The sequence below is a fragment of the Talpa occidentalis genome, unplaced genomic scaffold (assembly GCF_014898055.3).
Source record: "Talpa occidentalis isolate TD23 unplaced genomic scaffold, MPIMG_talOcc4v2.1 talOcc4.11, whole genome shotgun sequence".
Taxonomy (NCBI): Eukaryota; Metazoa; Chordata; class Mammalia; order Eulipotyphla; family Talpidae; genus Talpa; species Talpa occidentalis.
Window position 1 is genome coordinate 12055992 of NW_023601104.1, and position 22979 is coordinate 12078970.

The 22979-nt window shown below is 40.4% G+C and overlaps 1 protein-coding gene across 4 annotated transcripts in view; it reads left to right on the top strand.

Moving 5' to 3' along the window:
* The window catches only part of STARD9 (StAR related lipid transfer domain containing 9), a 102934-nt gene that overhangs the window by 987 nt on the left and 78968 nt on the right, over positions 1–22979 (top strand). For 3 of the 4 annotated variants that reach the window (XM_037502308.2, XM_037502311.2, XM_037502312.1), the window contains exons 2-3: positions 4328–4397; positions 6410–6526. In XM_037502308.2, coding sequence (XP_037358205.1) covers positions 4328–4397; positions 6410–6526 — 187 coding nt within the window. Of the gene's footprint in view, positions 1–4327; positions 4398–5001; positions 5120–6409; positions 6527–22979 lie in introns of those variants that run through there. The other variant, XM_037502309.2, reaches the window with a different exon arrangement.

The window sequence follows — 22979 nt, forward strand, 5'->3', positions numbered from 1 at the left end:
GACTTGGAGAGTCATGGAAGACCTCAAAGAGATTTGGTGTTTGGATTTCTATTGGTTTGGTAACAGGTGGAAAAGGTGGAAAATCACTCTGTAGTAAGATCACCGGAAGGCACAGTAGATGAGCTGTTAGAAAAGAGATAATTTTTGGTTGTTTGGGGAGAGGATGTGTGGAGGAAGGTGAGTGATGGGAGATAAAATTGGCATTGTGTGTTTTGGGACCAGAGCATACATAATGGAATTATTTGAGACTTTTAAAATTTTTCCTGGACAATAAGATGGCTTGAAAATTGGGCAAAAAGGGAAAACAACTTAGTACTGACATGTTTATACTCATATGGAGGTGATTGATTGGTTTTGGTAAAGCACGCATTTGAGTGAGAAGAGCACTGAGATTGGGGAAAGAATCAAGAAAAACGGCAGAAGAAGTATCATGGAGGACGAGGGCAGCAGGTGCCTGACTGTGATGTTTAGATTGGTAAATGGCTTATGGCATCAGCCTTCTGCGTAATTGGATGTGGTGGCTCAAGGTTAGGGGGTTTTCATAGGTGCAGTTCCTACCCTTTGGAGCAGCTCCTCTTTTTGCAGAACTTTTCTTTTAGAGCCCTCAAGATAACACCTAATAGAAACTTCTTAGTTCCTTGGGAACCAAGAATTGTGATAGTAGGGATTAGAGTGAGAGAATGCTGTTGAAACGGAATTATTTGCAGCCACAGTAGAGAATAACATGTCCAACAAAAGTAAGGGGGAGAGAAGGGCACAAAAGCTTATTTACTTTTAGCTTAATTGCCTTGAGCAGCAAGTGGTATAATGCCAAGACTCAGATATCCAGGTGTGAGTAGGTTATAGCAGCCTGAAGATTCAGGAGCACAGGTTCAGAAGATATGGGTAAACCCTGAGTAACCCCAGCTGAGTGAGACCATTTCTCTTACAGAATCCTGCAGAGATGCAGTTATACTCCAGGATCTGTTGCCTTCCGTCATCTTCCCTCAGCCTCACCTAAATGTAGGGACTCTGCTCATTACATGGTTTAAGCTAACCTCCAAAGAAGTCATTGGCACAGACTCAGTTAACACAAATTGCAACTGTTGTACAGATAATCTTAGAGATCATCTGGCCTAAGCTTCCATTTTTTGTTTTTTCTACTGACAATCTCACTAGGTCTTTCTTGCATAAGATGTAGAAGTAGGTAAGCCAAGATATGATTAAGCAGACCAAGCTACTTCTTCCTGAGATACATTAAAGTTGCACTTTTTTCTCAATCAGATGCCTGTTTGCACAGTAGGACTAGAACTGACCCTCAGTAAAATAATGTAGGAAATGATTTTGATACTCTTCCCTCTACTTCACAGTTGCCCATAATCAGAAATATCACATCTCATTATAAGATACTGCCAATTATCAATCCAAAATTCGTCATCACTGAGAACGTGTCCTAGTCTGCCAGAATTGTAGCCTCTGGAACACGCCTCCCAACTGCCCTGTCAAAAGTCGCTTTTCATACATTATCTTCCCTTTCTGTGCTTTTAAAAAAATCTGTAAGTTAGGATAACTAGTTCAATGGCTTTTATGAAGATTAAGTGAAATAACACATTAAAAATACTTAACACAGGGCCTCCCCTGTGGCGCAGCGGTTGAGCGCTGGGTTGCAAAGCTGCCCGCAGCCTCTGCAGCACAGGTTCGATCCCCAGCTGCTCCCCGGCCACCAGAGGCCGGTCCCACATGGCGCGCAGACCTCTCCTGCCGCCCGCTGCTCCCCTCAGCAGTGTCTTCGGTCCTTCTGCCTGTTCTGCTCCCCGCTCTGGCTCTGGTGAATTCTCTCACCCTCCCGCGCTTCTGACTGTACCCAGTGCTTGTATAAATAAATAAAAAAATAAAAAATCAAATCATTCATTCAAAAAAACCTTAAAAAAATACTTAACACAGAGCCTGACTCATTTTAAAGTGTCCAAAAAATGTTAAGTAGATAATAATTTTTAACATTCCCCTCCTTATACTTAGCCATCTATTTTTTTATATTTATAAGAGCAGGTTTAGAAAAAAGGACGGAAGAGTTAGAGACACTTGCATAGACACAAGTGGGCAGGAATTGCTGCCCCAAAGGGACAGGTTTGTTGAGAGAGGCCTGCATGGTGGCAGGCAGTCGGCCTTGAGGAAAGTGGCCTCCACTGAGGGAGGTCAGTGAGGAGAAGTCCCGGCAGGTACAGGTCACGGGCAGGCAAGAAGCTGCTGCCCTGCAGAGGAGAGAGTTGGTGAAAAGTCACAGGTGGGCAGATGGACTGCTGCCTATTTTTTTTAAAGTTTTATATATGTATAGCAAGTGGTAATGGTTTGGTTGTTTTCCCTTCTTGGAGATTGGTTCTCAAATTATAGTATGCATTTAATCCACCTGGTGAGCTTGTTGTAGTGTAACTTGTTAACAGGAATTCAAATTAAGTAGCCCCACCATCTGTAATTCTGATGAGAATGGCCTGGGATCACACTTTGAGAAACACTGTCTTAGGATAAATGTAACTGAAAACTCTGTTGAAACCTTTAAACCAAAGGGGTGTTGGTAGCGTTCAAGGACCCCACAGGCAAGTGGCAGTAGCACCGTTGTGCCCTGTTTAATGTTCTTCCTTGGTAGACTTACACTGGACTCTGTGACATCGGCTCTCTAATTGAGATTGGTGCCCTTTTTCTGCTCAACTTTAATTCACCTTCATTTTGTCCTAGATTGTTTTGGGACCCTTGGTTACCCACGGCAGTGGTCCAGGCAGGTGTGGAATAGCATATCACTCTCCTCCAGTGTCACATCTTTCTGCCAAAAGCTCAAGTTCAGTACTCTTTTTTGGGGGGGCCAATTGGGGGCTGCTTTATGCTGGAGAGCCCTATACGACGCCTTATAATAAGGCACTCCTTAAAAAATTAGGCAATAGATTTGGAAAAGCTATAAAGGGTTTTCCCCTTTACTGTACCGATTTACTGTAATCTATGTATTACTTTTATCATGGGGGTGAATAATAAAACCAACTTTAATATGCAGAAAGGAAAAACTTATAAAATATTGTAAAACTTAAAGTTATAAAAGATCAATATCAAATATGAAATATTTTCTTTAGGAAAGTTGAGGGCTGAGGTGGGCCTTTTATGATTTCAGGGCACTAAGAATATCTGCTGCTTTAAGTACTACTTAGCATGAAATGTGCAAGAGCATCAGGGCCTTGGGGAAATTAGCAACAAAAATCTCATTACCTGGGAGAGTGGAATTTTCTATCTAGGGCTTTACCCCAACCTCACTGTAGTTTAAAACAAATTAAACCTCAAGACCCCTATCTTACTGTGTAGCCTGTATCTTCCAACTGTATTCTCAAGATTACATCTTGGGAACCCCTAGAAAAGATAAAAATGAGACAATGTATTTTCTCAGCTTTCAGATCCCAAACTGGCAGTAACTTAATTTATACATTTCACTGTAATTGAGGAAGTGTTAATGAATTGAATTCATATCTATTAAAATTCTGGCCTTGAGTACTTTAGCTAAAGTTCTTTAGGTTATGAAAAAGGATTTCATAGCTAAAATAGAGTATATATCATTCATTTGGGGCTTCAGTTATGTGAATCACTTCGATTAAGCCCTTTAAAGTGAATGGTGAGGGTGGCTAATTGTTAGCAGTATTATTATAGAACTGTAACATGGGATGATTCCTGAGGCTTTTGACTCTCATTCCAATTTAGGAAGATATAAGGAAAGGATTTAGGGAAGAAGTTCTCAGGATCTCAATACAGGAGACTCCAGAACTTTTATCATTACTGTCCATGCTCAAAATCCCAGAGAAAAGGAGGACCATAGCGTGGGCTAAGCCAAGGATACTCTCCAGGTTTCCTCACCTGATTTATAAGGTATAGTTGAGAGCCCAGGTTTTATGGTCAGAGAAATCTGGGTTTAAATCCCAGCTCTGCCATTGGTAGCCTTGTGATTTTGGACAAGTAACATAATTCTCTCTCTGTTAAAACGAAGCTGTATCAGGATTCAGTGTTAGGGAGTTGTGTAAGGTAAAGTATAACATGTACTACAGCCAATACAATGCCCCACCCATAGCAGGTGCTCAATAACAGTGACTATTAAATGTTCCAGAGTCAAATTCTAACCATTCAGAGAAGATGCCAGTGGATGGAGACTCTTAGATGTGGTATAGCTGCTTAAGGAGACAGAGACCCCAGTTACAGATGGCAGTAGGGAAACATTTTGTCTCAATTAACAGTGGTCTCAGCTTCTCTTTTCTTGATTAAGAAAAAAAAAAAAACCCCTCAGTGTTTCTTCTCATATTAGTTTGGATCTTGTTTCTAGGGAGACCAAAGAAGGGGGAAGAATTATTGTGGAAGTTGATGGCAAAGTGGCAAAAATCAGGAATTTAAAGGTAAGCCTGAAATTATTTTCCTTTTTCTTTCTAGAAGAGCTAATATTATTACAGCTAGTGGGGTGAAGGTGTATGTGGAGATGTGTTTTAGAGTGGGATAGTAGGAGAGGGAAGTACACATAGGGAAATTGTGGGATGAGCTTTGACCAACCACGAAGCAAATATAAAAATAAAGCAGGAAAGAAGTTCAGGGGATGTAACTACTATAGCTCAGGTTGTCAAATACAGTGCAGCTGTTTTGGAAATTGGTCAGGAGCTACTTTGAAGTAAACACATGGACTGTTATGGGGGCATGGCTAATTAGATCATGCTGGGGGCAATCTGTGTGCATATTTAACTCACCTGACCATCTGTTACACTCTATCCCAAACCTCTTGTTTGCTATCACTTCATCTAGATGCATTAGTAGGGATTTTCATATGCATCTGCTACTGCAGGATTTGTTTTGACCATAGTGAGATCCAGATAAGAACCTTCAGATTCCTGGAGGGAGTTGGTCCTTAATATGTGTTGCTAACAAATTCTCTTTCATGGATTTAACTGAGCTGCAAGTCACAACTGGACAAACAGGGAACTTCCTTCCCCACCCCTTACCCCCTCCTAGGGCTGATTTCCTCCATCCCGTTCTACCATTTATGAGGTCAGCAGAAGTAGAAGGAATTCTTCCTTTCTGGGCCTTGGAGAGAGAGTGGGGAGTGGAGAGAGACTGGGAATCAGGCCATGTGAGTATTGCTGCAGGTGGTAGCCCAAATTCCTGAGAGCTGTGGAAGCTGCTTGCATGAGTGAGTGTTATCTGGATCCCAGTGCTCCCTGCCATGTCCACTCCCACATTACTCCTGTGATGTGATCTAAACATGACCTGCCAAACTTTCAACAGGAGCTCCCAGGGACAAAATACTTTTTATTCCCTGGCGCTTCTCTTTTACATCTCTGTTTCCTAATCACTTCAACTGCTTTATCCTGAGATCTAATATCTTTGGTTTTTAGGAGTAAATCCTGGCCAGGATCAAAACTCTAATATGCCCCTCTGCACTCCTCCTTGGCTGCTTACATCCCTGAGGTCAGTTATTTACCAAGAATCACTATTTTTCTGACAGCCTTATTCTACTGTAGTTTGTGGTGGTTCGTGGGAGAGGCTGTCTCTCCCTATACAGAGTCTAAACTTTAAATAGTAAGACAGGGGGCCTCCTTGGTGGCGCAAGGGGTTAAGCACTGCACTATGAAGCAATCCGCAGCCTCTGCAGCATGAGTTTGATCCCCGGCCGGCCAGAGAGAAACCCACATGGTGCAGCAGACCTCTCCTGTCTCGCCCGCTGCTCCCCTCAGCAGTGTATTTCAGTCAGTCTGCCTGTTCTGTTCCCCGCTCTGTCTCTGGTGAATCCTCTCACCCCCCACATCTCTGGCCTGTGCCCCAGCTCTTGTATGCATAAATAAATCTTTAAAAAAAAAATAGTAAGACAGGGTATCTGTGAATAGTATTCTCCCCAGTACCTGGAGGTCGGTGCAGTTCCAACCTCTGGCTCTACCCTCATCTGCCTTTGGCAGTTGGATTGATCCTAGTTCTTCTGTCCAGTGTGATTTCTAATTTACTGAGAGTCCCCAGTGAGGGGCTCCTGTGAAAGTCCTAGGTTTATAGAGCCGGCTAGACCCAGTATTCAAACTACTCATGCAATCCTGGTATCATCTACCTAGATATGATGCTTAGACAATAAATGGTAGTGGTGAGAAGAAGCCCAGAATGAGAAAGACTTTTCCTTCCAACCTTTCCTATGCCTCCTGTGGTCGGTTCATATGTAGACAGGGATATGTCAGTGTGAGACAAATGTAATTCTCTGGGGTTCTGTTTGCACCTAATGAGATGAGGTCAAGGTGATTATTATTTTCTTTTTCAGCAATCCTTATAAAGATTCTGATGACAGCACAGGTCTCTCTCTAGCAAAAAGGAATCAAGTGCCACTGGCCAGACTCTGATATTTTAATGGGGAAGACATTAATCTTATGTTTGACTTTAGGTCGACAGTCGACTGGACAGCTTTGGTGACTCCCGAGAGAAGATTGTGGCATTCGGTTTTGATTACTGCTACTGGTCAGTCAACCCGGAGGATCCCCACTATGCGTCTCAGGATGTGGTAACCTCATTTTTCCTTTATTCTGCTCAGTTCTTCCTAGCTGGATAATTATTGGGCCATTAACATGGAATCTGGGCCCTGGTTATTTCTAATGATCATTTTGTCAGAAATGAATGATGTTTTGATCTGAGAAGGGCTAGTGAGAGGCATCAGTTGCAGAAAGAGCAAGTTGGTGAGGAGAGGCTGCATGCTCAGTGCACGGAAGTTGGCTATGTCCATTTACACTTGAGCCTCAGTATGATTCAGGTGCGTACAAGTTAGTTCCGGTAGTCTTCTGCTCCTGTGGAGGTAAACGTTCACCTACCTCAGAGGTAGTCTGCTGCTCTATGCAGCATGAGGGCTCAGGAATCCTGGTGGCTATTCTCTTCTTTGAGTTTTAGGCTTTGCTTGAGCATAGACTGAGAGGGCAAGAGGGGTAGTCTGCCAGCCTGTGTGATGTGGAAGAGGTGACTTCTGCTTATCTGCTGAGGATTGTGAAGACCAACCAAGGCTTTGGAGGCTAAGATTGTTCATTACCCTTCTTTTTTTTTTTTACATATGTATTTTTTGATTGATTGATTGATTTATACAAGCACTGGGTACAGTCAGAAGTGCGGGAGGGTGAGAGAACTCACCAGAGCCAGAGCGGGAAACAGAACAGGCAGAGTGATGAAATACGCTGCTGAGGGGAGCAGCGGACAGGAGAGGTCTGTCGTGCCATGTGGGACCCTCGCCAGCAGCCGGGGATCAAACCAGCGCTGCAGAGGCGGCGGGCAGCTTCGCAGCCCAGCGCTCAACCGCTGCACCACCAGGGGAGGCCCTGTTTGTCAACTTTCTTGTGCATGCCTCTCTACAGGTTTCTGGCAGCAGATCTGGCCAGATGGGTCTATAGGACTTCTGTTTCTGTGAAGCAGCAGTATTGTTCTGGGTTGAGCTCTGTTGATATCATGTATTTAGTCCCCAGGGTGGCCAGCAAGCCTTGCCTTCACCCCAGCTGCTACCAGAATTCTCTCTGTGCAAATCCTAAAATAAGAAAAATCATTTATTTGGCCTTTCTTGAGTCAGTATCATCATACTTAAAAAGGAAAGAAAACACTGCAGGAATACGTGCTTTGGAAATGGGAATATTTGAGGGGAACCCTGGATAACTTTGTATATTCATCTGTATACCTTTGACTAAAGAGCCAAAACATGTTTTCTGCTAAAGTATTTTAGTCTTTTCTAAAATTTTTTCTAGATATCCCCAAGGAACAACATTATCAAGTGTGAGTGACTTAGAGAACAGTACTGATTTTCTGCTGATGCAGACGTCTGAATATGACTGGATAGCTCTAAACCATGGAAGTGTAATCACTCCATTTTTCCCCTGCTCAGGAGAGCAGGTGGAAACAAGACTCTTGACCACATGGGCTTTGTTGTCTCTGTGGGTCCCTTCTGTTGTAATACTTAGTCCCTGCTTTGTAGTCACAGTAAGTTTCCTACCAATGCTCAGCAGAAAATAAGCAGTAATGATATACATGGCCTCTAGCAAGTCTTCTCTGTCCTTGGGAAGATGAAGACACTGACAGGTCTAGACTTGTCTGGTGGCCCTTGATCTTTATCTAGCACTCAAGCATGTGAAGTATCTGGTTGCTGGTATTTGTAACGGTTCCACAGAGATCCATCAAGAAGAGACAAGGAAGGAAATGACTCTCTGTAAGAGGGTGGGACTCCTATAGCAGTTCGCAGTTGTGACTGTGTTTTTGGCATAGAAGACAGTGGTCTGTTAGCAGAAAGTGTGAGCATTTTGATGGCTATTTCAGTTTTCCCCGGGTGATAGCATACCTAGAGCTGTACTGTACATAAGAAGAATTAAATATTACTCCTTAAGACACAAATAACCTTTGATAGATCAGAAGAGGGGTGTGTGTGTGTATTTGTGTTTGTCCGTGTACCAGTATAAACAGAGCAAATCTACTTTGTCTACCTATATCAACAAGCTTGGGCTGAGTTTGGTGCAAGGCTTATGTTATACATTTATGTAACTTGAATGTGTAAAAATAATTGAGTGGGCAGCCATAAATACGCTGCTGCTTTTGTTGCCTTATTTGAAGTTCAGTGAAAAGACCAAATGACAGGAAGCCTGTGCAGAAAGATAAAACTAGCATCTCCTGGGGTTTATTTTGGCTTGTTTATTAATTGTCTAAGGCACTCATTGGTTTGAAGGGACATCAAGATAAAAGAGAAGGAAAGGAACCTTTCTCAGTCATAGGCTGGAGTAGGGCCAGAGGTTGCAGATGGTGACAGGACTCCTATCCATGGTGAGAGGGACTCATTGTTTTGACATAGAAATTAGAGCCTAGACTTAACCCTGATCCCCATGACTCTGAGGCCACCATGGATATGAGAGGCAGATTGTCATAAAGCATAGTAAACCTTTTTACAGCATATGGGATCACATTTGGGCAGGTGAGGGAAGAGGGATCAGTCTTACTGAAGTATAATCTAGGCACTGTAAAAATTTATCATTTTGGTATACAGTACCGTCAGTTTTGACAAACATATACTGTTGTGTGGCTGACACTGTAATTAGTATATAAAACAGTCCACGATCCCTAAAATTTCTTCATCTCTTTGTAGTCAAATTACAAAGTAGTGTAATTTGACTGGGATCTACTGGTCTGTTTTCTGTCCCTCCAGTTTTGTCATATAATTGAAATAAAACAGTATGTAACCTTTTAGGTCTGATTTCTTTCACTTAGCCTGATGTATTTGACACTCATCTCTGCTGTTGTATCACATTTTCTTCTGATCTTGATTCAGACTTACTTAAATCATCTTTCCCAAAAGGAATCTCCTGGCTTTGGAAAACCTGATTCTAATGGCAAAGGTGAGAAGCCAAGTCCCCAGAGAACTGTGCTTCCTTCATCTCTGGTTCTCTTCCATCTTTGGGTCTCAGAAATTTGCACTGATTTCAGAATATCCAAATAGCTAAGGGAAAAATCCAACCCTACACCCCCCACACACGGCCTTAAGGAAATTTGGAGCAACTTCATAAGAAGCTGTTGGTTGGTTGATATTAGAAAGAAAGTCATCTGTTTGGTGTTGGTGCCGCCTCATCGTAGTTTCTTAAAATGTTAGAGCACAAAGGGAACTTAGCTGTCATCTAGGTCTGGGATTCTCAACATCAGCACTATTTTTATTTTTACTGGATAATTATTTGTTGTAAGAATCTGTCCTGTGCATCATAGGATGTTTAGCAGCATCCCTGCCTCTACCCATTAGATGGTGACCATCAAAAATGTTTCCAGACACTACTCACTAATCTAGACCAATTCCCTTAAGTTACAGATACAGCCACAGACTTATATGAGGTTGTACAGGCAGTTAATGCCCAAGCAATACTGGATCCAGGCTTCCTTTTCATTGCACTTTATCATTCTACCTTCTTTTTATGTTTATTGTATAGCCTCAAAAGATAGCTTCAAAATTTAAATTCCTTGTAAATTTCCAGTCTCTGTGGAAAACAGTGTGGAAATTCTTTAAGAAAATAAAAATGGAAATATCATATGATCCAGCAATATCACTCCTAGGTATTTATTCCAAGAATATGCAAACATTAATACAAAAAAATTGTGCATGGGCCTCCCTGGTGGCGCAGCGGTTGAGCGCTGGGTTGCGAAGCTGCCCGCAGCCTCTGCTGCACCGGTTTGATCCCCGGCTGCAGGGCGAGGGTCCCACATGGCGCGCAGACCTCTCCTGCCACCCACTGCTCCCCGCAGCAGTGTACTTCAGTCCTTCTGCCTATTCTGCTCCCCACTCTGGCTCTGGTGAATTCTCTCACCCTCCTGCGCCTCTGACTGTACCCAGTGGTTGTATAAATAAATAAATAAATCTTTAAAAAAAAAAAAAAAAAAAAGATTGTGCATCTCTGTGTTCATAGCAGATTATTCATAATAGCTAAGACATGAAGTCAACCTAAATGCCCATAATAGATGACTGAATAAATAAATTGTGGTATTAAAAATATGAAATAGTGACATTTGGACAGTATGGGGGGGGTCTTGAGGTGATCATACTAAGTGAAATATGTCATAAAGTGAAGAACAATTAACTTATGGATTCTCATTTGTGGAATATAAATTTCTAAAAAAATAGAACAACAGCTGGCAAAACACAACAAAATTACTGTTAGTCTCTGGAAACTATGTTGGTCACCAGCAGGAGAAGAGGGAAGGAAGGAGAGCATACAGGGGGTAAGGTCAGAGCGTATTGGCCCTGGGGTTTTGGTGGTGGGCAGATGAACATTGGAACATGTTGAGGCATGATGTGCTCCCAAAATGATACATTATTATAAACAACGGGCAAATCAATAAAATCTTTTTAAAAAGAATTAAAATTCCTTAGTGCTGTAGCACTTCCTGGTCCTTAGTGGTGATGTGCTTAAGTGCTTAAGTAAATAGATCAAGTGTTGGCAAACATGGGCCTTTAGAAAACAAGTGAATTACTCCAAGTTCTACTGAGAGGAGCTTTGTATGTTATCTGTTGATTATGTCTATCATTTCATTTGCTCATCTCTCAAAATCTGTTCTATCTTACTCCATTTTACAAATAAGGAAATTGAGTTATGGAATGGTTACAAGATTGGTCCAAATCACTTAGTGGTAAGTGTTGGTAGGACTCAAAGCCAGAACTGTCTAAACTGTATGCCATTTCATCCAAGCCTCACTGACCCTCGAAGTTAAAAAAAAATCCATTTATTCTGCTAGTGATGTGACCAACTCTTTATATATATTATCTGATTTAACTCCCTCAACATAAAAGATGGGTTTTATCCTTGCCCGCTGCTCCCCTCAGCAGCGTATTTCAGTCAGTCTGCCTTTTCTGTTCCCCACTCTGGTGAATCCTGTCACCGCCCCCCCCCCCACATCTCTGGCCTGTACCCCAGCTCTTGTGTGCAAAAATTTTTTCTTTTTTTTAAAAAAATTGGACTTAGGGTACATGATCTCCCAAAGTCGCACAATATGATATGAGTCTTAGAAGAATTAAACACACTTTTCCAAAGAAGATATTCAGATGGTCAAGAGGCATATGAACAAATGTTCATCATCATTGTTTATCAGGGAAATGCAAATAAAAATCACAGTGAGATACCACCTCACTCATCTTAGATCAGCCCACATCAAAAAGAACAAACATCAACAAGTGTTGACAAAGATGCAGAGAAAAAGAAACTTGTTCACTGGGGTTGGGAATGTAGACTGATACAGCCCTTATGGAAAGCCATATGGAGGTTTCTTAAAACCTTCTACCATAGGACCTAGCATGTCCGCTTCTAGGTACCAAAGAATGTAAAAACATTAATTTGAAGGGATTAATATAACCCAAGTACCCAATGACAGATGAATAGATTAAGAAAATGGAATACTACTTAGACATAAAAAAGATGAAGTATTGCCATTTGTGACAACGGGGTTGAGACTGGAAGGGATTATGTTAAGCAAAATAATTCAGAAGGAAAAAGACTGATGATTTCATTCATATGTGAGATATAAAGAAACAAAGCAAAGGGACAAACTAAACCAAAACAAACTTTTGAAATCTACCTGTAGACTGAGGCTATCTGTGGGGGCCGGGAGAGTGGAGGGAATGAAACGGGGAGGGGTCTCAATGGGCTATGGTGAAGGGTTAATTGGTGCTTCGGTGGTAGGGATGATGTGGTTAACATACACTTGAAGAGATGTGAACTTATATCCCTAAAACAAACAGTATTGTAAACCAACACTACCTCAATAAAATAATTAAAAAATTTTTTTTTCAATTTAAATTATTAAAATTTTTTTTTAAAGTAATGAATCTTAGATTTAAACACAGGGTCATTAAATACAGCTTTCAAATTCTTCGCTACAGTGTGAAAAAGGAAACAAAAAGGCTATAGGAAAAGAAAGATGGGAAATTGAAGAGGAGACAGTGTGAAGGGAAAGGGAAAAAATACTAGTGAATAGGAATAGGAGGGGAATCCCTCCACTTCTCTTGTCTGTTACCCCATGACCTTGATATATCAGCTGCCCATTCTTTTTTTTTTTTTTCAAAGATTTATTTATGCATACAAGAGCTGGGGTATAGGCCAGAGGTGGGGGGTTGGTGGTGAGAGGATTCACCAGAGACAGAGTGGGGAACAGAACAGGCAGACTGACTGAAATGCACTGCTGAGGGGAGCAGCGGGTGAGTCAGGAGAGGTCTGCTGCGCCATGTGGGTAGCTCCTTGGCCGGGGATCAAACTCATGCTGCAGTGGCTGCGGATAGCTTCATAGGTTGTGTCTTAACACTTCCATCACCAGGGAGGCCCCCAGCTTCCCATTCTTAAGGCAGTTAATCTTTGTTAACATTTAGAACTTTCAACCAAGACTTTTCTGTAAAACCGGCCTGCATTTTATCAGGTTTAATCCATATTAACCTACTACTTCTCATGGAGAAGTTAGACATGGATTTGGATTCAGGCACACCCACTCTCTATTTATACACTGCTTTGGACAAGTTGCCTAGCCTCTCTGAGTCCTATTGCTTTAACTAGAGTTAGAATGAGGAGGAAATGAAATGATGGTGAAGTGCGTAGCTCAAGTAGGAATTGAGTAAGCAAGGTCATGAGTACTGTGGGCGGGGCCTCTCCTGTGATTTCCACCGTCACAGCACGAGAGAAGTGAGGCCCATACTTCTAAGAACGGAACTATCTTGGAAAATCTCTTCGTTGAATCTGGTATGGATCCCTCTGGAATCAGCATGCTCCACTTGGAAAATTAGCTTTCCTCCCTTCCTCCTGGTCAGGAACATCTGTTGGAACAGGAGTGCTCTGCTTAAGTGTATTGTTTGAGTGATTGTGGGTTTGTAAAACTTTCCATGAGGAACATTAGCTCAGCTTTACCCACCAAGGACTGTAAGTGGCTGTTCAAAACAAGTGCAGATTGAGTCAACAGAAAGCACATTCAGGAACAAAAAGCTACCCAGCCCTTTGTGACAAGCAATTGCTCCTACTCTCCTGGGAATCTTTATTTTTAAAATGGACTGTTATTTGACTAGAACACAACACCTAAAAACACTTGTAGCTTTTCTAGCTAAAAACGCCTCCTGAGTGAGCGAGTGTGCTGATTTCCTCCTCACCAGCACCAAATCCAAAACTGAAATTATAGCAGTAATGTAATTGTGCTTGTTGTTTTAGGGTTTGTTTAGTCTCCATAGTACATTGAACACCAAAGGACCCACCGAGTATATTCATGCCTACCTTCAAAGAACTGAGAGAACATGTGTTAGAGAGAGAGAGATTGATTCTCTGATGAATATTTCCTCTAGTTTTGGACTTCAGCTTGAGGATGTCAGGAACTTGGAGTGGCTTTAAAGGAAAACTCCACCATCCCCCCAAAAGAGTTAAATGACTGACTGCAGGAACCAAGAGACAAGGCTGTGTCAGGACAGTACACTTCATATCATTCTGCATGCGATTATTTAATGATGATTATTTAATTATAACTATTATTTAATGTTTAAATTTAATGTTTAAAATATTTAATATTGGTTCAAATACAGGGAGACAGGAGATAATAATACGCTGTTGATATAGAACATGGTGATTTTAACAGTTTATGGAGCATTAGAACCAACTGGTCTTCATTTCCATTAGACCAAAATAGAGGATTTCAGGTTACATTTCAGAGGAGTGCTGCCAGTTTAGGACATGAAGAGTAACTTGTACAGATTTTTTCAGTTCTGATATATGGTAACTAAATAGTGTGACTTCAGAATTCCAAAATGTTGAAATCAGAACACGTATTAGAGACCATCAAGACATTATAAAGGTGAACTCGTGGAGAGACAAAAATAAGGGGATTTTTTTTCCTTCTTGCTCAGGTAAGAATTGTGCTCAATGCTGCAGGGAAATACCTATTGCTTATTTGAGTGATGGAGCTATAACCTATAACACAAAACTTCCTGCACAGCAGGAAATGTGCTGCTTAGCAGAGTCCCAAAGAAAGTTCTTGTTCATTAGACTGGACCTGTCCCCAGCTCTCTACAAGTCTAAGATGAGGAAATTGCACTTTTGCTATCTAGTGGTATGGGGGAGCATGAGAGTCTGCTGTGGGTTTTTGACTGCCATTGCACTGTGATTAAATACTGCTGCCATGGAAGCGCCATTTCTGGGGCCCCGCCTGTCATAAGATGAAGACAAATGATCTATTATCTCCCGTCTCAGAAAGTAAATAGGAGGAGGGGGAGAGAGTGACTCTTCTGACTTCTTTTGTATCTCCTGACATTGGAATTTGCATGAAGGCTTTGGGGAAGGTAAAGAGGGTGAAAGAGTTCCTGAAACTGAGGAAGGACCTGAGAGAAGTAGGAGGAGAAGGAAACATGAGGAGGAATTTGAAAGTTCACAGAGGGGCAGATGATGTTAGAATTATATCACTTTTTATGGTAGATTCCATTACTATCACTTTAGGCATGAGAACAGGCTCCAACAGGTTAGTGGCTTGCTTAAGGTCACACAACCAAGTGATGGAACCAGCATTCACACTTTTGTGTCACTCCCAAATCCAAGACCTCAAATGCTGCACTGCACACCACTCAATTTTTTTTTATTTCCAGTGTTGCACATCTTTAATGATCAGTTCATGGATGATGGACAAATTCAATATGTGGTTCAATGGGTCAAAAACAAGTTAGGGTTCTGTCTTCTTGCATCTTGCTGCCTGTTTTGAGAAGGCCTCAGTTTGCCTAAGTTAGAGAGCCACAGATGCCCATTAGTTGCTCTGGGCATCCCCTTTCACTGGCATCTGTGTGCCAGAGGAGCTGGGGAGCGTGTGGGTGTCAAAGCATTTTTCTCATGAATATTTGCAGAGCTGTGTACATTCCATCACTAGTGCTGTTTCATCCCGACCAAGATGGAGACAGAAGGAGAAGGGAGAGAAGTTTATAAGAAAAAGTCTTTTTGTGCAATAACTGGATGGGGCTCTGTGGGCCTGTGCGGGGGGAGGGAGATTACCATGAGTGTTTCATTTCAGTATGGTCTTCTGCCAGCAGCACAGCTGCTCAGCTCCATAGGCACGTTCATGAACTGGATTTTAAAGGAATAAGGTCATTCTTTTGGCTTCATCTAACTCATTTTCCCCCTTGCTAGAAAATCAGCTGTGGCTCTTCAAAGAGTAGCTTTCAGACTAAAAAAAAACATCTAAAGACCAAAGATCCTTGACAATTAATGTTTACTGCCGGTACCAGATGCCTATATAAAAATAAAGAGTAGATACTGGAGAAATCTTTCAAAATGCAAAAACATTTTTTTTCCTCTGTGAGCCCACAGTAACAGGAATTTCTGGTAGTATCAGGAGTCCGTGAGGTCGAGGCTTGAGAGAGAGGTTGTTATCTGTAGGGGAGGCATGCCCAAAGCCTGATAGTCACTTACAGACCTGGGCAGCCTAAGCATAAATATAGATAAGAGTTCCTGGGATGGTTGGCCTGCATGTTACCCATAAGTTCCCTTGCTAGCATCTGCAATGCTGAGTTGGTCCCTGTGCTCCCATGCTGCTGTTGACACTTGACATTGTCCTGGGGCTTAAAAGGAGTGCCAAGTGATTGCTTGAAGAAGTGAAGTATGATGAGGTGATGATTACTTTGAGAGCCTTTGGATCAATTGACTTTCAAGATTATCTTAACAACAGTATATAAAATGAAGAGCAGTATATAAAATGAACAGGAGGTCTGTGTGTGCCCTGCAGTAGTCAAGCGTGCACAGTAGACCTCTCCAGAGGAAGCCCCCTGTTCTGCCTTGCAGGTGCTAAACTCTCCCACGTACTTGCACAGTGAGCCTGTGTCTAAGTACCTTCTCTGCTCCACTGCAATAGTCCCCTATTTAGGGGAGCCAATACAGCTGACCAACAAAAGACCCCTTCTATGTACAGTGCTCCAAAAGGATTCAGAAAGTGTGGGGGAGAGAAGTAGGCTCGTTTCTCTCTCATTCTGTGCTCAGCAAAAAGGGGACAAATGCATAAATATTTTGCTATAAAGGCAAAACAAGCTAACTGTAAAAATTCAAGCAATATAGAAAATTATAATGTAACAACTAAAAAACTTTCTCCTTCCACACCTGCCCACCAGTCTCTCATTCCTAGTGGGTAACCACTGTCTATGGTTTCTTTGGTATTTTTCTAGTCATCCACAAAGCCTGAGTAAGCGTGTATTATATATCCTTCAGACAATATCAAGGGGCTCAAACTATACACACTGTTTATCATCTTGCTTTGTTCTGCTTATCTTGGCCCCAATTTACCTGTTGTACTCATAGTTCCACCTCATTTTTTTAAAGATTTATTTATACATACAAGAACTGGGGTACAGGCCAGAGGTGTGGGGGGTGGGAAAATCCACCAGAGACACAGTGAGGAACAGAACAGGCAGACTGACTGAAATACACTGCTGAGGGGAGCAGTGGCCAAGTCAGGAGAGGTCTGCTGTGCCATGGGGTAGCTCCCTGGCCGGGGATTGAACTTGTGCTTCAGTGGCTGCAGATTGCCCCATAGGTTGCATCTTAACCCCCTGCACCACCAGGGAGGCCCTCCACCTCATTTTTTAATGCTTTGTAGAATTCACATACAGACATGCAGAACCATACTAGAGTGAGCAATTTGCATTTTTGCAAAGATGTAAGATAATTTGCTAGAAGTGCAGTTGTGTTTTGACACTATATTTTAAATTTTAATAGATTTTTATAGAAATAGTATCTGTTGTTGGCTTTGCTCTTTTATTATAATTGTGTTGAACATCTTTCATGTATCTTGATCATTTGTATATTTCCTGTGAATTACTTGTTCATGTATTTTTTTGCATTTTCCTACTGTAGTGTTCATTTTTATCACTTATTTTTAATATCAAGGGAATTTATCCCTCTGTCATAGATGTTGCAAATATTTCCTCTCTTTTGGATTATGTTTATGATAAATTTTTTCCTCTGTATGTGTTTGTATATAGTCAAATTTATCAACCTTTCTCTAACTTCTTACAGTGTAATCTTAGAAATGTCTTTAATGATGAGATTATAAAAGTCCACTACTTTTATATGCTAATGGATTTATCTTTACAGTGTTTGAATATCTGATCCATTTGAGTTTTTTTGTTTGTGGGCTTTGTTTTGGTATAAGAAATGAGGTATGGTTTCAGGGTTCCCCCCCCCCCCATAGCTAGTCAGTTGCTCCATTGCCATTTATTGAATACCCATCCTTTCTCTGCTGACGTGAAAATCTACTTTTATCATTTATTAAATTCCTGTGCATAGTAGGGGCCTCTTTTAAAACTTTTGTCACATTGATCTGTTTGTATTATTGTGCTAGAACCTCACTGTCACAAGTACGGCTTCAGAAAAATTTGAATTCACATCAAAGTGTATATTATTATTTTACTACTTTTTAATTTGGGGCTGAACTAGTCTATTTTCATTTCTTTCTCAGACCGTCACTTATTGTGGTTAGTGCCGTAGCCCAAATGCCACATACTTTCCTACTTTTGCTCAAGCTGTCTCCTCTTTCTAAAACACTAAAATATCTCACCTTTTAGTTCCTCCCACTCAAAATGCTGCTAATTAAAATGGTCCAACAGGTCGGATATATTTCTTTATAAGATTGATGAGGAAAACAAAAACAATCCCAGCTGACTTTGAACTAAACAATGTTATTTGAGGACCTGATTTCCTTGTACATTATTTTGCTTTCAGTAGCAGTTCCCAGGAAACCATCAACAAGTTTGAGAGAGGTCTTACTGTGCTTCCTCATTCAAGTTGTCACTCTTCCTTAAATTCTCATAGTCCTTGTTATTCTCTTGTGACACTTTTTGTGTATTAACTAAAATTAATACTTTTGGGGTACATAGCTTAACAATTAAACTGAGTGATCCTTGAGGCAAACTAAGCCTCATACATGTTGGATATTCCACATTTCCTTGAGCAGTGACGTTCATTCACGCATAAGCATTTAGGAAGCAGCTTCCATCTGCAACACGATGTGTCTGAGTGCTGTTGGAAATACAGAGCGATATTAGACGTGGTCCTGCTCTCAGAAAGCTGGCAGTCTTACTAGGAATATCAGACTGTGGGAATATTAAAAAAAAAAAAAATCTGCAACACCAAGAATTCAAGTGTTAAATGAGTAGTACTTACTGTAAGTACTTTGGGAATCCAGAGAACTAACATACTACTCATAGATTGCTTTGAATCAGTTCAAGGTGGGTCATTTCAGTCATAAGGAAAAGCAGAAGCAACAATTGTAAGGCAAGAATGTGCAAACTGTGTTTGAATAGTGCCAGTCCAGGGTGATAGTGTGTGTGTGTGTGTCGGTAGTGTGGGTGTAAGAGAATGGTTGCACATGCTGCACACACTCACCCCAGAGATCACTGCTTTGTCTCATCTGACATCAGAGGTACAGCATGTGGCATCATACTAGCATCAGAGGTACAGCATGTGGTATTCTACCTCCTGCCATCAGCAGCATCACTGCTGTGTGTGTGTGTGTGTGTGTCACAGTTAGCTAATGTCACATTCAAGGTGCTTTCCCAAAGTTTCTAATAAGCTTTAGTACCCATTCCATCTTTCTGTCATCCCCACTGTTTGGACCCCTTGGCCTTCCTTGGTTTCCATACCCTAAACTTGGAACCTTGATATATCCATCTTTGCTGTTCTCAGGAGCTTGCCCTGAGACATCATGATCTATCCTTGTTCCAGAATGATAGTCATGTTCTGATGTAAACTTTTAAAGTAGAAAAATAGATTCCCAAGGCACATTACTTTTTTTCCTTCTGGTTGTGCAGTTGTGCCTGTTGAGCTTTACCAAAGACCTTGTATGTCCATATGCCTTCTTCCCATGAGAGGAGAGGATGTGCTTCCCACTCTGGGAACACAGACAGATAGCCTGGTGTGTTCCTTCTTTGCTGCTCGAAGTATCAATCTTGGCATTGCCCAGAGCTTGTTAGACAAGTGTACTTTTAGACCCAACCCATAGGTACTGAATCAAAATCGCCTTTTAAGAAGATCAGTAATGCAGATATGCACATGAAAGTAAAGTTAGAGAAACACTTAGATCCTGGAGATCTGGAGTGGAGTTTAAGACTCTACAGACTGGGGACCATACATTCAATAATCAAATTTAGAGTGCATCATATATTCCACCTGAATGTATACAACTCTGAATGGATGGCTGCTTCTCCAATGCCCAGTTACTGTATTTTTGCTTTAGCTGTAAAAAGTGGATTATACCCACTTTGATATTTCTTTTGCCTGTTTATCTTATTCAAAAAAGAAGTTGTATTAGACTTTGACAAATCCACTTATATAACTGCCATTTCAGGCAATCCTTGATGGCTTTTGATCTACTAAAACAAGTTTTATATTATGTGGTTTAAATAACCTCAGTCATCTTATTTTTTTAAGAGGAAGTGAAAATAAGGTATCTACCTGCCAGTATTACAGTGAAGTATTGGCTTGAGAGAACTTTGGAGAAAGTGTAGAAACATTGGATAAATATCCGTTGGTATTGTTACTATGTTACATTTTCATTTGTTCCTGTAGCGCAAATAACAGCATTTTTGCAGAGTTTTATATGTTGCTAGTGAAAGTATCTTCTGCCCTTAGTTTCTTAAAAAAGTTATTTTTCTTCCAAAAATACTGTAATTTATTCATTTAAAAAATAATATATGCACATGGCAGAAGAGTACAAAAGGATATACAGTGAAAATTAGATGTTATTCCTAGCTATATCCTTTCCATATGCTTATGCAAACTTTGTTATCAGTTTCTTGTATGTATTTCCAGAAAATTCTATGCTAACATAAGCATGTAGCTGTATATTTCTTTCCTTAAAAAAAATAGCATATACATATATTCTTGACTTATTTACTTGATATCTCTTAGAGGCATTTTCATATCTATATGTAATTACCTTATTTTTTATGACTGCATAGTTAGCTTATATAATTCATTCGCTACTATGAACTTTAAACTTTAGTATATTCTTTAGCTTTATTTCAACTAACATATTTTGGACATCACACAGATAAAGACTGTGATTGATACGTCACAGACCATACAGTGTTGACTTTTAAAAAGCAAATTTTATTTTATTTTTTTATTTTTTTTTAAATTTTTAACCAACAAATTTATATCTGTCCACCTACCTACCTACATACATACATACACAATACACCTAGAGCAACATAGAATTAATTGTGAATTATTATTAATTTAATGTATGAAAATAAATGTATGGGTTTTTATACATATATATTTTTTATTTTTTAACCCCAATTTTCTTTTTTTTTAATAATAAATTTTATTTTTATATTCCCCATACAATTGCAACCCCCCATTCTGACCCCAATCCCTCCCCTCCTGCCCCCCACCCCCCAAAAAGTGTCTCTGATTCATAGTTTTTTGTTGATTTTGATTTTCACTTTCTTATAGTTATACATTTTCCTGGTCCCTTATTTAAGTTTTCTAGATTCCTGCTATGAGTGAGACCATCCGGTATTTTTCTTTTTCTTTCTGGCTTATTTCGCTGAGCATGATCCCTTCCAGCGCCATCCATGTTGCTGCAAATTGCATGTGTTTATCTTTTTTGAATGCTGAGTAATATTCCATGGTATATATGTACCACATCTTCTTGATCCAGTCATCTATTTTTGGGCATTTGGGCTGTTTCCAAAGCTTAGCTATTGTAAACAGTGCTGCTATAAACATAGGGGTGCAGGTGCTCTTTGGAATTGATGTTCTGTGTCCTTTGGGTAAATACCTAGGAGTGGAATTGCTGGATCATATGGAAGCTCTATGTTTAGTAGGTCCAGAAATCTCCACACAGCTCTCCATAGTGGTTGGACCAGTTTGCACTCCCACCAGCAGTGCAGGAGAGTTCCTTTTTATCCACAACCTCGCCAACATTTGTTGTTGCTAGTTTTTTTAATCTGTGCCATTCTCACTGGTGTAAGATGGTATCTCATGGTAGTTTTGATTTGCATTTCCCTGATGACAAGTGATGTTGAACATTTTTTCATATGCCTGTTGGCCATTTGCATTTCCTCTTCAGAGAAGTTTCTTTTTAGCTCTTCTGCCCATTTTTTGACTGGATTATTTTCTTTGTTGTTGTTGAGTCTCATCAGCTCTTTGCAGATTTTTGTGATCAGTCCTTTATCATTAGTGTTGGGTGCAAAAATGTTCTCCCAGTGGGTGGGGTTTCTCTTTGTTTTTGTTATTGTCTCTTTTGCTGTGCAGAAGCTCTTTAATTTGATGTAGTCCCAGCTGTTTATCTTTGCCTTCACTATCACTGCTTTGGGTGATGTGTCTGTAAAGATGTCTTTGATGTGAATATCACATAGTGTTTCGCCTATATTTCCTTCTATGTATTTTATGGTTTCAGGCCTTATGTATAGTTCTTTAATCCATTTTGAGTTGATTTTTGTGTATGGTGTGAGGTAGTGGTCAAGCTTCATTGTTTTGCATGTAGCGACCCAGTTTTCCCAGCACCATTTATTGAACAAACTTTCTTTGCTCCAATGCATAGTCTTTGCTCCTTTGTCAAAGATTAGTTGATCATAAATCTGTGGGTTTATTTCTGGATTAAAAAGCAAATTTTAATTTAGCATTTGTGTCCAAATCCAAAGGCAGTCAGAGCTGTGTCACTCAGTGATAGTGTGCTGTGGTTTCTATCCATGTGGCATGCCAAGTGACTTTTTCCTTGTCCTATAAAGCCAAACAAAATCAGATCTGATCATTCATTAAAAAACATTTTAGAGCATTGCCAGTTGTAGTTCTCGGCTATCTGACATCCTTGCTGCTGCTCTGGTGACCTGTATTTTTCGGACAGGAGTTTGGTCTCATATATTTTCTAGGATCTGAAGTCAGGGCTGGGCTTTACAATATAGTGGCTCTAATGAACTGTGACTTATATACATTTACATAAGCTCAGCTTCCAGACAAAATGGACTTTTTAGAATTCTGAGATGGCTTGGAGATGAAAAGAGGGACCATTGTGCTTTTATTTTTGTTCTGTCTACTTCTACTTGGTTGACTCCCTTTTTTCTCACCTCTCCCTTAAATCAACATTAAATTTGTTTTTTTTTTTTTACTTGTGAAAACTCACTAAGGTCATAGAACATGTTTCTTATTTTACCTTGTATTTTCATCCATTTAATATACATCTATTGAGAAACATGCCAGGGATTATGCTAGGCTTTGGAAATAACTAGTAGGAATTGAACATAATTCTAATAATTCTTGAGAAAGACACATACATAAAGAGATGATTATTCCACAGTGTGGTAAATACTATAATATTTTAATCAAGCATTTGGAAAAAAAAAACCTTGAAGCTAGAGTTAGGCTCATTGTGTTGGTCATGGAGGGGGAAATTGTCAAAAAGTCTCGTTCACAACACGACTGCTCTATTCAGACTTGAATAGAATTTAAACTTATAGATTC